The sequence below is a fragment of the Ranitomeya imitator genome, chromosome 1 (genome assembly GCF_032444005.1).
Source record: "Ranitomeya imitator isolate aRanImi1 chromosome 1, aRanImi1.pri, whole genome shotgun sequence".
Taxonomy (NCBI): domain Eukaryota; kingdom Metazoa; phylum Chordata; class Amphibia; order Anura; family Dendrobatidae; genus Ranitomeya; species Ranitomeya imitator.
The window spans coordinates 36,236,448-36,253,462 of NC_091282.1; the positions used below are offsets into that span (position 1 = coordinate 36,236,448).

The 17,015-nt window shown below is 47.5% G+C and overlaps 1 protein-coding gene across 1 annotated transcript in view; it reads left to right on the top strand.

Moving 5' to 3' along the window:
- The window catches only part of SLC45A2 (solute carrier family 45 member 2), a 109,423-nt gene extending 108,220 nt beyond the window's left edge, over nt 1-1,203 (top strand). Inside the window, exon 7 of the mRNA XM_069745980.1 lies at nt 897-1,203. Coding sequence (XP_069602081.1) covers nt 897-1,121 — 225 coding nt within the window. The 3' untranslated portion in view covers nt 1,122-1,203. The remainder of the gene's footprint in view (nt 1-896) is intronic.
- The last annotated feature ends 15,812 nt before the right edge of the window (nt 1,204-17,015 follow it).

Below are 17,015 nucleotides of genomic sequence, written 5' to 3' on the forward strand. Positions count from 1 at the left end.
TATGAGCAGGGTCCTCTCTCCTGTAGAGTATCAGCTCTTATGTGCAGGGTCCTCTCTCCTGTAGAGTGTCGGCTCTTATGTGCAGGGTCCTCTCTCCTGTAGAGTGTCGGCTCTTATGTGCAGGGTCCTCTCTCCTGTAAAGTGTCGGCTCTTATGTGCAGGATCCTCTCTCTCCTGTAGAGTGTCGGCTCTTATGAGCAGGGTCCTCTCTCCTGTAGAGTGTCAGCTCTTATGTGCAGGGTCCTCTCTCCTGTAGAGTGTCAGCTCTTATGTGCAGGGTCCTCTCTCCTGTAGAGTGTCGGCTCTTATGTGCAGGGTCCTCTCTCCTGTAGAGTGTCAGCTCTTATGTGCAGGGTCCTCTCTCCTGTAGAGTGTCAGCTCTTATGGGCAGGGTCCTCTCTCCTGTAGAGTGTCGGCTCTTATGTGCAGGGTCCTCTCTCCTGTAGAGTGTCGGCTCTTATGTGCAGGGTCTTCTCTCCTGTACAGTGTCAGCTCTTTTGTGCAGGGCCCTCTCTCCTGTAGAGTGTGAAGTGTCCATGTGTAATTGTAGGGGCACCTTCTGGGTGCTTATGACGTCTGGGTTCCGAGACCTTTCAGTAATGACAGTCTAGGGTGGGCTTGGCTTCAGCTGACATAAGAATGTAAATTGTGATTCCCCTCGGAGCCTTTGAATATGAGCGTTGAACATTGAAGTTTCACAAGAACTAGAGTAATGCAGGTTGCACCCCGCTGGCCAAGAACATCATGGGCCTAATAAGGAATACATTTGTAAATTGCCAAGGGTCTCGGGATGTCATATATGGTAATGCCTTGTTCTATCACGGATGACATGACTCTTCCTGTGGTTTGGTGACTCACACATACTAAATCTAATTTCCTGCTTTTTGATCCTTCAGGACGAAGCACAGCTTGATGGAAAGATGAACAAAGTTCACCGAGGAAAAGGAATAGACTGTGCGGCTCTTACCTGCATGGTGCAGCTGGCCCAGATCATTGTTGGCGGTGGTCTCGGATTCTTGGTCAGCCTCGCTGGGAGTGTGGTGGTTGTCGTCATTTCCGCTTCTGCCGCGTCACTGATTGGCTGCTGTTTTGTCGCAATTTTTGTCAGATATGTGGAGTAAACTCTGATTTCTACTGAGCTGTGATAAAAAAAAAACCAAATTTTTTTTGTAAAATAATTAAAATTAAAAATAGTCAAACTTTTGTATTGTTTTGCATTTGAACATCCAGATTTTACATAGTAACATAACATAGTAACATAGTTAGTAAGGCCGAAAAAAGACATTTGTCCATCCAGTTCAGCCTTTTGGGTCCTCATTGCTGTTATTTACCCCCAGTTGTTTTTTAGTATCTTCATACATGAAAAAGGAGCAATTTTGGGCCCTTCGGTGCCTAGTTTCAGCTACAACCATTATTCATTATTACTGTACTCCCTATTGCTTCTTAGATTTTATAATTAGTTTATGCCTGTTTTTATTGTGTAATATAGGCACTGAGACCCCCAACCATTTTCTAGAATACAGGTCCTTCTCAAAAAATTAGCATATAGTGTTAAATTTCATTATTTACCATAATGTAATGATTACAATTAAACTTTCATATATTATAGATTCATTATCCACCAACTGAAATTTGTCAGGTCTTTTATTGTTTTAATACTGATGATTTTGGCATACAACTCCTGATAACCCAAAAAACCTGTCTCAATAAATTAGCATATCAAGAAAAGGTTCTCTAAACGACCTATTACCCTAATCTTCTGAATCAACTAATTAACTCTAAACACATGCAAAAGATACCTGAGGCTTTTATAAACTCCCTGCCTGGTTCATTACTCAAAACCCCCATCATGGGTAAGACTAGCGACCTGACAGATGTCAAGAAGGCCATCATTGACACCCTCAAGCAAGAGGGTAAGACCCAGAAAGAAATTTCTCAACAAATAGGCTGTTCCCAGAGTGCTGTATCAAGGCACCTCAATGGTAAGTCTGTTGGAAGGAAACAATGTGGCAGAAAACGCTGTACAACGAGAAGAGGAGACCGGACCCTGAGGAAGATTGTGGAGAAGGACCGATTCCAGACCTTGGGGAACCTGAGGAAGCAGTGGACTGAGTCTGGTGTGGAAAAATCCAGAGCCACCGTGCACAGGCGTGTGCAGGAAATGGGCTACAGGTGCCGCATTCCCCAGGTAAAGCCACTTTTGAGCTACAGAGAAGCAGCACTGGACTGTTGCTAAGTGGTCCCAAGTACTTTTTTCTGATGAAAGCAAATTTTGCATGTCATTCGGAAATCAAGGTGCCAGAGTCTGGAGGAAGACTGGGGAGAAGGAAATGCCAAAATGCCTGAAGTCCAGTGTCAAGTACCGACAGTCAGTGATGGTGTGGGGTGCCATGTCAGCTGCTGGTGTTGGTCCACTGTGTTTCATCAAGGGCAGGGTCAATGCAGCTAGCTATCAGGAGATTTTGGAGCACTTCATGCTTCCATCGGCTGAAATGCTTTATGGAGATGAAGATTTCATTTTTCAGCACGACCTGGCACCTGCTCACAGTGCCAAAACCACTGGTAAATGGTTTACTGACCATGGTATTACTGTGCTCAATTGGCCTGCCAACTCTCCTGACCTGAACCCCATAGAGAATCTGTGGGATATTGTGAAGAGAAAGTTGAGAGACGCAAGACCCAACACTCTGGATGAGCTTAAGGCCGCTATTGAAGCATCCTGGGCCTCCATAACATCTCAGCAGTGTCACAGGCTGATTGCCTCCATGCCACGCCGCATTGAAGCAGTCATTTCTGCCAAAGGATTCCCGACCAAGTATTGAGTGCATAACTGAACATTATTATTTGATGGTTTTTTTGTTTGTTATTAAAAAACACTTTTATTTGATTGGATGGGTGAAATATGCTAATTTATTGAGACAGGTTTTTTGGGTTATCAGGAGTTGTATGCCAAAATCATCAGTATTAAAACAATAAAAGACCTGACAAATTTCAGTTGGTGGATAATGAATCTATAATATATGAAAGTTTAATTGTAATCATTACATTATGGTAAATAATGAAATTTAACACTATATGCTAATTTTTTGAGAAGGACCTGTATATCTAGGACAACACATTGCAGCTTTGGCTCCCAATGACTTTTTCTGGCTTTGCCCAGGGATTAACAAACTTAATTGTAAAACTATGGACCACTTTTTAGTTCTCCAAAAATAAGGCCTTGTGAAGCTGGAGTTACAAGTTAGAGATGGCTGATACACTTATTATTATTATTATTATTATTATTTATTTATATAGCACCATTGATTCCATGGTGCTGTACATGAGAAGGGGTTACATACAAGTTACAGATATCAGTTACAGTACACAAACTAACAATGACAGACTGATACAGAGGGGCGAGGACCCTGCCCTTGCGGGCTTATATTCTACAGGATTATGGGGAAGGAGACAGTAGGTTGAGGGTTGCAGGAGCTCCGGTGTTGGTGAGGCGGTAGCTCCGGTGTTGGTGAGGCGGTAGCTTCGTTGGTGATGAGGCAGCAGCGGTGTCAGTGCAGGCTGTAGGCTTTCCTGAAGAGATGAGTTTTCAGGTTCCGTCTGAAGGATACGACTGTGGTTGATAGTCGGACGTGTTGGGGCAGAGAGTTCCAGAGGATGGGGGATATTCTGGAGAAGTCTTGGAGGCGATTGGATGAGGAGCGAATAAGTGTGGAGGAGAGAAGGAGGTCTTGTGAGGACTGGAGATTGCGTGAGGGAAGATATCAGGAGATTAGTTCAGAGATATATGGAGGAGACAGGTTATGGATGGCTTTGTATGTCAGCATTAGTAATTTGAACTGGATACGCTGAGGGAATGGAAGCCAGTGAAGAGATTTGCAGATGGGGGAAGCGGAGGAGTAGCGAGGAGAGAGATGGATTAGTCGGGCAGCAGAGTTAAGGATGGACTGGAGAGGTGCAAGGGTGTTAGCAGGGAGGCCACAGAAAAGGATGTTGCAGTAGTCAAGGCGGGAGATGATGAGGGCATGCACAAGCATTTTAGTAGATTGGGGGTTGAGGAAAGGACGGATCCTGGAGATATTTTTGAGCTGGAGGCGACAGGAGGTGGAAAGAGCTTGGATGTGCGGTTTGAAGGACAGGGCAGAGTCGAAGGTTACTCCGAGGCAGCGGACTTCGGGTACGGGGGAAAGCATGATGTCATTGACTGCGATAGATGGGTCAGGTAAGGAAGATTTGTGGGATGGAGGAAAGATAATGAGTTCAGATTTGTCCACATTGAGTTTGAGGAAGCGAGAGGAGAAGAAGGAGGATATGGCTGATAGGCACTCTGGGATTCTGGACAGCAGAGCGGTGACGTCTGGGCCAGAGAGGTAGATCTGAGTGTCATCAGCATATAGGTGGTACTGGAATCCATGGGACTTTGAGTTGTCCCAAGCCAAGTGTATAGATTGAGAAGAGTAGGGGTCCTAGAACAGAGCCTTGGGGGACTCCAACAGAGAGAGGGTGGGATGAGGAGGTAGTATGGGAGTGGGAGACGCTGAATGTGCAGTTGGAAAGGTACGAGGCGATCCAAGATAGGGCGAGGTCTTTGATGCCAAAGGAGGAGAGGATCTGTAGTAGGAGGCAGTGGTCAACTGTGTCGAAAGCAGAGGACAAGTCTAGAAGGAGGAGTACAGAGTATTGTCCAGTAGCTTTGGCGGTAAGTAGGTCGTTAGTGATTTTGGTCAGGGCTGTCTCAGTTGAGTTATGGGGGTGGAAACCAGATTGTAGATTGTCGAACAACAAGTTAGATGAGAGGTGGGAGGAGAGTTCGGCATGGATGTGCTGCTCCAGGAGTTTGGAAGCGAATGCACTTTCTTATACAATCAGGTGCAAAAAAATGTATATGGTGAGCTCTGGCTCTATTTGACAGCTGTCTCTGATGTTTTGGATGGAGAGAATAGCTGCTATGACATCTACCATACATAGCACTCGTAGGCATGAGGGATTCCTGTTTTCCTGTCTCTTTGTAGCACATATTCAGAAGCAGCAGCATAGAGGACAATGAAATGAACAGCCGTACTGAGCAGAGTTGCTGTGAACTCAGAACTGTAGGTGAAAAAATACTGTTACACACCTGTCCCGGGTCTGGGCTCTGCAACCTTCATTCCGATACAATGAACTTTGTAGTGCTCCATGTCGGGCTTTGCAAGTGGCACGGTATGTTATCATGTGAGTGTATGTATCAGCTCCACTAAGGCATATGGTGTCCTGTCTGCCTGCGGCCTCCGGTGCTTCTTGTACCTGGAGCACCCCCAGACACAGGGCCACAGCTTCTCTTGGTACCGGTCCTCTCTGTCTCAGTCCTAGGATTGTCATGGTGGCTGGACCCGGTCCGTGACCCTGCTAAGGGGCGCCCAATGAAAGGGTGGTGAAAGTTGTTAGGTGCTTGTGACGCCACCTGTGGTATTTGGTCAGGGTGACCGACGCTGACTTAGGTGATGTATGTTAGACAGCCAACCTATAATCAACTGTCCTGCCTCTGTTTGAAGTAATGCTTGGAGTCAGTTACTTCCTCGGCGTTCTGGCCACCGGCTACGCGCCTCAGTAGGATGTTGCCGATCTCGGGGCACGACTCCTACTGGCTCTCCTTTGTGCTTTGATCTCGTTTCTCACTTCTCCACAATATACTTCGCTTTGTGTCCTTTCTTTAGATGCCGCCGCAAGGTAGTGCAGGCGCGGCTCTGTAACGATCTGTCCTTGTCGCTAAGTCACTGCCAGGTTCCCACGCCTGACAGGGACCCCTCTGAATCTTCCCCACAACTCCCCCACGGGATGTTGCCTGGACAAAACCCAGCCAGCTTCTTCCTAACTTCCTATCCAACCCCCAGTTTTACCAAAGTGTGAGGAGTGGCCTAGTAAATAGAACCTTTTGCTCCCCCTGGTGGCCGGAGTGTGAAATGTAGTGTGTGACTGTGATACCTGGTCAGCCTGTAACATCCCAGAAAGGGGTTGGATCACCTCGTCCCTCCTACCTCTTCAGTTAACTAATTTTATCCTAATCTATATCTACTTTCGATAACTCCGCTACAAAACATGTCATAGTCATAACAAACCCATCATTCATCTCGGATTAACATGGGCATTCTAATGATATCAAATATGTCCTGTCTGGGATACATATTTACAGAGAAAACCCTACTTCTTTACCAGATGGAGTTAGAAGCCCGTGTTTCGAGCGATGTATAGAACCTCCGATGGACTCTAACAATATATATTTTCGTATTCGTAACGTCAACGGTTTGCATAAAATCGTACAAAAACTAAACAAAGGACTTTCATGTATTTTAGAAGTTTCTAGTTCACGTATAGCTGGACAAGAGCTTACACTGCAGGAAATGCCGTCGTAAATACCTTTCGGCCATAAAACTCCCCCCAGTACATTGGCAAAGCAGCTCTTGACTGAATGAAAGGGAAGGGGGCTTGGGAGTTGAAAGTCAGGAATTTGAAGCTACAAACTGTTGCAGCATCACTCCAAGAAGGGGGGCTTAGCCCACGCAGGCTAGCAAGAGAACTACTTATGATATTTCATACCATATCGTGACAGCAAACTTAACTTTTTCTTTATTTTTCTGTCTTCACAAATGCAGGACCGCCTAGCTCCTTGTCTGGGCCTACTGCCATTGTTCTTCTATCAGCGCAATCAACCATCTCTCTATGGTTCTCAGGAGGACTCTCTAACCCCTACGGGTTCACTGTGTTGAAATTCGGCTTCCAACTTTTCATGTCCTCAATCTCTAGTAACATTATTAACATTTCCTAAGTCTCAACACTATTACAATATAACTTTCTTAAGGCAACATTATACTTACTGTAAGTGCAACACGTGAACATTCCCTTTAAGAGGGAACTAGGTCTCTTTGAGGTAGTGCAGATTCTCTCTATCTGCAAGTCCTTTGCAAAGAAAGAACTTCTATGCTGTATTAAGAAACAGTCTCTTCACAAAGTCTTCTTTCTTTTGTAAAACCAGTGGAGGGCACCTTTAAGAAAGTGCAAACTATATACAACACAGTTTGTGAATCATTCACCGTCCATGATTCAGCAGTCTTTTAAACAGTGATGAACTTGAGCAAAATAGAAAAATGTAAAACAATAGGGATCCCGGGTCAACAAAGGGATCTCTTTAAGAAATAACCCTAGACGGGTACTAGCAACAAAACAGCAAGAAGACAATCACAATCAACTATTTACAGTTTCGGGCTTCCGAGGTTTATTACTGCGAAGGTTGCGGTCTTACCTCGCAGACCACCCTTCTCAGCCGAGAATGGGTGGGACCCACAGTCGCACGATGGGCCTGGTCAGTCTGGTGGTCTGTAGCCGGGGCCTCGCTCTCCGGAGTCTCAGCTGTGACCTGAAGGGCTACGCACCGCTGGACGCCCCTGGCCATCCAACCGATCCCCCTCTGCCATCGGGTGTAGGTCACAGCATCCCCGGGTTCCAGGTCACGATCTTCATCGACCTCCCCATAACAAGGCTCCACCTTGCTCTGGGTGACATGGACCTTTTAGGGGCTCCCCGATCTCCTGGATAACTCCCCTTCCTTCCTTGGAGTTGAAGAGGATCACCACCCCCCACTTCGATGGTGGGACCTTCACTTCCTCCGTGAGGTCAACCATGGCCACAGGTCGGGGCTGCTTTCTCCATGCCGCCACCAGGCGCCGATGATGCTCCGTCACCGGCAGGATCCTCAGGTCCGGCTCCTGCGGTGCACGACCCCCCGGCCGGGTTCGGGGGTTTGCCGCGGTCGGAGCTGGTAGAGGAGGGGACACGGGAGAGAGGCAGATCTCCGTCGGGTGACCCAACCGGGAACCCACGCGAGCGTGGGCCTCTCAGCAGCGCGCCAGCTGCCGGGCTTCAGTTGCAGCCACCCAGCCATCAGGCAACTGTCCGCCGGGTTTTCCCCCAGGCAGCTCCGCGACGGTCAGTCTCTGCAGCGACGGTGATTCCGGGATTGCTGCGGGTGATGCAGCCCTGGGCTGGGCCGGGATGTCTCCATGCGGGGTCCCGGAGGTCGCCATCTTTGTCCCCTCCTCTGGATCTTCTTCCCGGGCTGTTTTTCGGGGTCGGACCCGTCCCCACGGTCTCCACACTCCATAGAGGATGAGAAGGCGGACCTCAGCGGCTGACGGACATGCCCTCAGAATACAGCAATACTTAGACTGGGCGGCCATTATCTTTCGCGCTCTTCAGCTTGTGCATGCCCAATCCACGCCCTTCTTCTTCTCTTGCGCTCCTCGTGGCGCTGCAATGGCGGCAGTTTTGGCGGGAATCTTGCAGCAAATAGCAATACACAGTCCTTGCAATAAATCACAGTTCAAGCACAACTCTAACACAGTTCCAAGGCACACATGACCCAATTCTTCAGGCTTGAGTACGATCATGTTCATGACGCCAAGTTGGAGCACCACCAGACACAGAACCACAGGTTCTCTTGGTACCGGTCCTCTCTGTCTCAGTCCTAGGATTGTCTCCGTGGCTGGACCCGGTCCGTGACCCTGCTAAGGGGCGCCCAATCAAAGGGTGGTGAAAGTTGTTAGGTGTTTGTGACGCCACCTGTGGTATTTGGTCAGGGTGACCGACGCTGCTTGGGGTCCGATGGGGGTGATGTGATAGCAGCTAGATGGTATACCTTCCCACAGGTGAAGTAGATCCCCAGGGCTTCCCAGTGGTGTAGGTGGCGATGGTGTGAGGCGCAGTTAATAACGAGGACACAGGGTTGCAGTCTCTTTACCTCTTCACTGGTGACTTCAGGATCCTCAATTCGGAGCACTGTTAACAGGGCTGGCTGAGACCGGCCGGTCCGATGGCACATCCAGAGTTCCCTTTGCAGGTGGAAATCAGTGCCTACCAACTAGCGCCTGTGTGTTGTAGTCCTTCCCTGTTGAGCATTCGGGATAGTCCTCACAACTGTCGTTTCTATTCTGATGTTCCGCAGTTTGTTATGGCTAGGACGCACCCGTATGACGGGTAGGCTCGGAGCTATTCTGGGACCCTAGAGACGCCCCTCTCCACGCTTGCCCCCTATGTCTTCTTAGGTCAGTGTTCCCCAACTCCGGTCCTCAAGAGCCACCAACAGGTCATGTTTTCAGGATTTCCTTAGTATTGCACAGGTGATAATTGCATCACCTGTACACGCAAGCATTCAATCACCTGTGCAAAACTAAGGAAATCCTGAAAACATGACCTGTTGGTGGCTCTTGAGGGCCGGAGTTGGGGAACACTGTCTTAGGTGATGTATGTTAGACAGCCAACCTGTAATCAACTGTCCTGCCTCTGTTTGAAGTAATGCTTGGAGTCAGTTACTTCCTCTGCGTTCTGGCCACCGGCTACGCGCCTCAGTAGGATGTTGCCGATCTCGGGGCATAACTCCTACTGGCTCTCCTTTGTGCTTTGATCTCGTTTCTCACTTCTCCACAATATACTTTGCTTTGTGTCCTTTCTTTAGATGCCGCCGCAAGGTAGTGCAGGCGCGGCTCTGTAACGATCTGTCCTTGTCGCTAAGTCACTGCCAGGTTCCCACACCTGACAGGGACCCCTCTGAATCTTCCCCGCAACACCCCCTGCCACGGGATGTTGCCCGGACAAAACCCAGCCAGCTTCTTCCTAACTTCCTATCCAACCCCTAGTTTTACCAAAGTGTGAGGAGTGGCCTAATAAATAGAACCTTTTGCTCCCCCTGGTGGCCGGAGTGTGAAGTGTAGTGTGTGACTGTGATACCTGGTCAGGTGAACTCCTTTTTAGTGCCATCAGACATACCATCACTCCCCTTAGTGGCAGAGCGACATTACTGCAAGGACCAGGTCTCTGGGGCGCTGCATACCTGTTCCATATCTGCTGCTTTTCTGTGTCCTATTTGTCTGCCGCCTCCTGTGTTTCTAATACCTGCTCCATATCTGCTTTCCAGTGTCCTGTCTGCCCGTGGCCACTAGTACTACTGGTGCCTGCTTCATGCCTGCTTTCCAGTGTCTTGTCTGCCTAGAGTGCTTTTACTACCTGCTCCATACCTGCTTATCGGTGTCTTTTCTGCCTGCGGTCACCATTGCTTCTTGTACCTGTTCCATATCTGCTTTCCCATGTCCTGTCTACATGTGGCCTCCAGTGACTAGTGCATGCTCCATATCAGTTTTCCAGTGTCCTGTCTGCAGCCTCCAGTGCTTCTAATACCTGCTCCATACCTGCTTTCCAGTGTCCTGTCTGCCTGCAGTCTCCAGTGCTACTTGTGCCTGCTATATACCTGCTTTCCATTGTCCTGTCTGCCTGTGGCCTCCAGGACTTTTTGCACCTGTTCCATATCTGCTTTATGTTGTCCTGTCTACCTGGGATTCCAGTGATTGTAGCGCCTGCTCCATATCTGCTTTCCAGTGTCCTGTCTGCAGGCTACAGTACCTGCTGCATAACTGCTTTCCGGGGTCCTGTCTGTCTGCAGCCTTCAGGACCTGTTACATACCGTACCTGCTTTCCAGTGTCCTGCCTGCCTGTGGCCTCCACTGCTTCTATTACATGCTACCTACCTGTTTTCCAGTGTCCTGTCTGCCTGCATCCTCCATGGCTTCTATTGCCTGCTCCATATGTGTTTCCGGTGTGCTGTCTGTCTGTGGCCTCATTTTGCTTCTTGTTCTTGTTTCCTGCTTGCCTTCCAGTCTGCTGCACCGATGCCCATGGCCCAGGTATCCACTAGACCTGGAGCTTGGAAGATCCACCTCAAATACAATTAGTAGACCGTTGCAGGTCTGTGACGCTCTCTATGCTTCTCTCTCCTACTTAAAAAATAGTTTTCTTGCACTATTGATTTATGAAAAGTTCACTAAAATGGCAATGACCATTTAAATCTCCATGGTCCAAAGTGAAACTTGCAGCTGTGACCTCCACCCACCACGGTTTCTTCTTATGCGAATGGAGCGCCTTTTTGCACCAATACCCAGGTATACCTGCCAATGCTGCACCCAAAATCCAAACTTATGGGTCGACTATGAACACTAACTAAAGGAATGTTCTTAAGTATTCATCAAATGTGCGCTCTGTCGATTCTGAGCCATTGGCCACATTCCACCAATGCGCATTGTCCTTTGCAAGCATTAATTGATCTACTGGTCTCGAGTCATTTCTGTGCAGCTTTTATTAAAGTGCATTGATTGGAAAATTTCATATTTTTCCCTATATGTTCATCCTACAGTTTCAGTCTTCTTGACCTTTCTATTATTTCCTTAAGAGAATAAATGCCGATTTAAAAAAACACTTAATATTGAAGCAAATAGATTCCTACATGGAAAATGAAATCTCTACAAGGTCTTATAGACAAAGTAAGAAATAATTCACTTGGATCCATTGAGAAAGAAACGAGCCTGTGGTTTATCGCCTGGCTCCAAAGTCAATACTGAAATCTGATTATGGCACATTTCCTTCCATAAGTAGAATATACATTAAATTATAAGGAACCGGGAGCGTCCGCATGTAATGTGATAATAACGTGTAAGGACCATGGGGACCAAGACATAAATTCATCACCGAACTCATGGAAGATTGGATTCTATACACCTTGTAATAGAAAATATATCAAGTATAAAACCAAATGTATAATTTAATTTTCCTTAAAGAGGTATTCACATCGTTGACATTAGTTTCCATTGTAAGGTCAGTTCTCATGTGTTGTGACAAAGCGGAAGTAATTAACATAACTATTCCCCATGTGTGATTATTGAAAAAGGGGGATGTTGTGAACAAGATAAGTTCAGGGATAGCAGAGTAATTACAGAGTACTGTTTTCATATACAATAATGTCATAGTGGTTATCGATGCACTGTAAGTCCTACAAGGAGACTTCACTACGTTACATATATTCCATTTCTGATGAGAGTAATTGTCAGTGTTAAGGGTGCCACTACAAGGATCCTCTTTATATAGTAGGCCCTAGCGGGGGGGGGATCTCCGATTTTTCCCACTAGGCTGCAATTCCTTTTGACAAAATCAATCAATGCTCTGTGCCTCCTGCACTCCAGACATTCCCCACCTTTTCTGTTGCACCACCCCCGACTGACCCCTGTACTGTATGTCAGTGTGGACAGTAAAGGCCCAGCTCATTCACACCTCTTAGTCATTATCTCAGAAGTCCAATCCTGGATTCGGGTCCTCACCAGACCTTCAGTGCTTGACCAGTGGCGGGCGTAGTCTTGCACGGCATAGTCTTGTTTCTGAGTCTAGCCCAAGGCTAGACCTCATGTCTTGATCTGCGTGGTGTGGTCCACAGATCTCCCAGTGTCTATCTGGTTCATGGCTAGCTGCGTGTTTCCTAGTACACCTATGAAGATTTTCAGGTAGGGCCAGAACACCTCTTGCAGCTGGGACCTCTTGTCCATGGATAGATGCAGGTTAAATTCCATGTCCTCAATCGACCCTCCTTCCCAGGCTGCTGTTAACAATACACCAGGACTTGACTCTTGACTTCATCAGGCATGCTACACACACAGGAAGGGCACATGCGTCCTTGTTATGATGAGCTTTCATCATGTTGACATGGAAGACCTTCAGCCTCTTCCTGGTGTGGTCAATGGTGACCATGTAATTAACATTGTTGAGGAGCTGATGTATGAGATATGGACCTTCCCAGCACACTTGAAGCTTGTTCTGGGTCATAGGATTTAGGACCCACACATTCTTACCCACTTTGTACACCCACGCCCGGGCATTTCATTTGTACCACATCTTCTGGTTGGCCTGGGCCTGCACCATGTTCTTGTAGCAGTGGTGGGGGCTGATGGTTTGTTCCCTGAAACTCTAAGGGGTTAAATGTATTTGATGTCTATGTATGTTATAAAAGGATGTTACCCACTGGAGCTGCAGTTAGCGTAGACAGGGTTATCTGTAATGCCTGCCCAGTTTGGCAGAAGGAATTGAAAATTAGTGGCAAGTCCATAAAGTGACAGGGGCAGTTATTGTGTGGAGAGCAGTGTGTGAAGCAGCAGGCTCAGGTCTGAGGCTGCAAGGGACAACGTTGGCCCGTTGGCCTAATACTCGGGGGAGTAGATTGCTGAAAAAGGTGTATCTAGGGTTTCTGACACCTGGGGCAAGAGTTCATTTTGGGCATCCCCCCCCCCGCACACATGCTATTTGCACACATGCTATTTGCACACTTTGCCATGTACCCACGAGCTCCTCTCTCTAATGCTCTCAATGTTCATTAAATCCCCCCATCTCCACTCCAATTTTCCCCACACAATAAATCCCCACACAGCCCCTCATCACCCCCATCTCCTCATCCCCCCTCAGCCACTCATCACCCCCCCACAGCCCCTCATCAACCCCATCTCTGTTATGTTTGCTAATGACAGGTGTTATGAAGGCAATCCAGAAACACAGTGTGCTTAGCGATCAGAGCGCACACAGTGATCTGACAAATACCCAAAAATACAAGAACGAGCTCTGAGACGTGGAAACTCTGTAGACTGCACACCTGATCCTATCCTAAACACAACTAAAAGCGGCTGTGGATTGCGCCTAACAACTACCTAGGCAACTCGGCACAGCCTAAGAAACTAGCTAGCCTGAAGATAGAAAAATAGGCCTGACTTGCCCCAGAGAAATTCCCCAAAGGAAAAGGCAGCCCCCCACATATAATGACTGTGAGTAAGATGAAAAGACAAAACGTAGGGATGAAATAGATTCAGCAAAGTGGGGCCCGATATTCTAGGACAGAGCGAGGACAGTAAAGCGAACTTTGCAGTCTACAAAAAACCATAAAGCAAAACCACGCAAAGGGGGCAAAAAAAAAACCACCGTGCCGAACTAACGGCACGGCGGTACACCCTTTGCATCTCAGAGCTTCCAGCAAAACAAAAGACAAGCTGGACAGAAAAAAAGCAACAAAAAAGCAAAAAGCACTTAGCTATACAGAGCAGCAGGTCACAGGAACAATCAGGAGAAGCTCAGATCCAACACTGAAACATTGACAAGGAGCAAGGATAGCAGCATCAGGCGGAGTTAAGTAATGAAGCAGTTAACGAGCTCACCAGAACACCTGAGGGAGGAAGCTCAGAAGCTGCAGTACCACTTGTGACCACAGGAGTGAATTCAGCCACAGAATTCACAACAGTACCCCCCCCTTGAGGAGGGGTCACCGAACCCTCACCAGAGCCCCCAGGCCGACCAGGATGAGCCGCATGAAAGGCACGAACAAGATCGGAAGCATGAACATCAGAGGCAAAAACCCAGGAATTATCTTCCTGAGCATAACCCTTCCATTTAACCAGATACTGGAGTTTCCGTCTAGAAACACGAGAATCCAAAATCTTCTCCACAATATACTCCAATTCCCCCTCCACCAAAACCGGGGCAGGAGGCTCAACAGATGGAACCACAGGTGCCACGTATCTCCGCAACAACGACCTATGGAATACATTATGTATGGAAAAGGAGTCTGGGAGGGTCAAACGAAAAGACACAGGATTGAGAACCTCAGAAATCCTATACGGACCAATAAAACGAGGTTTAAATTTAGGAGAGGAAACCTTCATAGGAATATGACGAGAAGATAACCAAACCAGATCCCCAACACGAAGTCGGGGACCCACACGGCGTCTGCGATTAGCGAAAAGTTGAGCTTTCTCCTGGGACAAGATCAAATTGTCCACTACCTGAGTCCAGATCTGCTGCAACCTATCCACCACAGAATCCACACCAGGACAGTCCGAAGACTCAACCTGTCCTGAAGAGAAACGAGGATGGAACCCAGAATTGCAAAAAAATGGAGAAACCAAGGTAGCCGAGCTGGCCCGATTATTAAGGGCGAACTCAGCCAACGGCAAAAAGGACACCCAATCATCCTGGTCTGCAGAAACAAAACATCTCAGATATGTTTCCAAGGTCTGATTGGTTCGTTCGGTCTGGCCATTAGTCTGAGGATGGAAAGCCGAGGAAAAGGATAGGTCAATGCCCATCCTACCACAAAAGGCTCGCCAAAACCTTGAAACAAACTGGGAACCTCTGTCAGAAACAATATTCTCAGGAATGCCATGCAACCGAACCACATGCTGAAAGAACAAAGGTACCAAATCAGAGGAGGAAGGCAATTTAGCCAAGGGCACCAGATGGACCATTTTAGAAAAGCGATCACAGACCACCCAAATGACTGACATCTTTTGAGAAACGGGAAGGTCAGAAATGAAATCCATCGAAATATGTGTCCAAGGCCTCTTTGGGACCGGCAAGGGCAAAAGCAACCCACTGGCACGAGAACAGCAGGGCTTAGCCCTAGCACAAATCCCACAGGACTGCACAAAAGTACGTACATCCCGTGACAGAGATGGCCACCAGAAGGATCTAGCCACTAACTCTCTGGTACCAAAGATTCCAGGATGACCAGCCAACACCGAACAATGAAGTTCAGAGATAAGTTTATTAGTCCACCTATCAGGGACGAACAGTTTCTCTGCTGGACAACGATCAGGTTTATTCGCCTGAAATTTTTGCAGCACCCGCCGCAAATCAGGGGAGATGGCAGACACAATGACTCCTTCCTTGAGGATACCCGCTGGCTCAGATAAACCCGGAGAGTCGGGCACAAAACTCCTAGACAGAGCATCCGCCTTCACATTTTTAGAGCCCGGAAGGTACGAAATCACAAAGTCGAAGCGGGCAAAAAATAACGACCAACGGGCCTGTCTAGGATTCAAGCGCTTGGCAGACTCGAGATAAGTCAAGTTCTTATCAGTCAATACCACCACGCGATGCTTAGCTCCTTCAAGCCAATGACGCCACTCCTCGAATGCCCACTTCATGGCCAGCAACTCTCGATTGCCCACATCATAATTACGCTCAGCGGGCGAAAACTTCCTGGAAAAGAAAGCACATGGTTTCATCACTGAGCAATCAGAACCTCTCTGTGACAAAACCGCCCCTGCTCCAATCTCAGAAGCATCAACCTCGACCTGGAACGGAAGAGAAACATCTGGCTGACACAACACAGGGGCAGAACAAAAACGACGCTTCAACTCCTGAAAAGCTTCCACAGCAGCAGAAGACCAATTAACCAAATCAGCACCCTTCTTGGTCAAATCGGTCAATGGTTTGGCAATGCTAGAAAAATTACAGATGAAGCGACGATAAAAATTAGCAAAGCCCAGGAACTTTTGCAGACTTTTCAGAGATGTCGGCTGAATCCAATCCTGGATGGCTTGGACCTTAACTGGATCCATCTCGATAGTAGAAGGGGTAAAGATGAACCCCAAAAATGAAACTTTCTGCACACCGAAGAGACACTTTGATCCCTTCACAAACAAAGAGTTAGCACGCAGGACCTGAAAAACCATTCTGACCTGCTTCACATGAGACTCCCAATCATCTGAGAAGATCAAAATGTCATCCAAGTAAACAATCAGGAATTTATCCAGATACTCACGGAAGATGTCATGCATAAAAGACTGAAACACAGATGGAGCATTGGCAAGTCCGAACGGCATCACTAGATACTCAAAATGACCCTCGGGCGTATTGAATGCAGTTTTCCATTCATCTCCTTGCCTGATTCTCACCAGATTATACGCACCACGAAGATCTATCTTAGTGAACCAACTAGCCCCCTTAATCCGAGCAAACAAGTCAGATAACAATGGCAAGGGATACTGAAATTTAACAGTGATCTTATTAAGAAGGCGGTAATCAATACACGGTCTCAGCGAACCATCCTTCTTGGCTACAAAGAAGAACCCTGCTCCCAGTGGTGATGACGATGGGCGAATATGTCCCTTCTCCAGGGATTCCTTCACATAACTGCGCATAGCGGCGTGTTCGGGCACGGATAAATTAAATAATCGACCTTTAGGGAATTTACTACCAGGAATCAAATTGATAGCACAATCACAATCCCTATGCGGAGGTAGAGCATCGGACTTGGGCTCTTCAAATACATCCTGATAATCAGACAAGAACTCTGGGACCTCAGAAGGGGTGGATGACGAAATCGACAAAAATGGAACATCACCATGTAC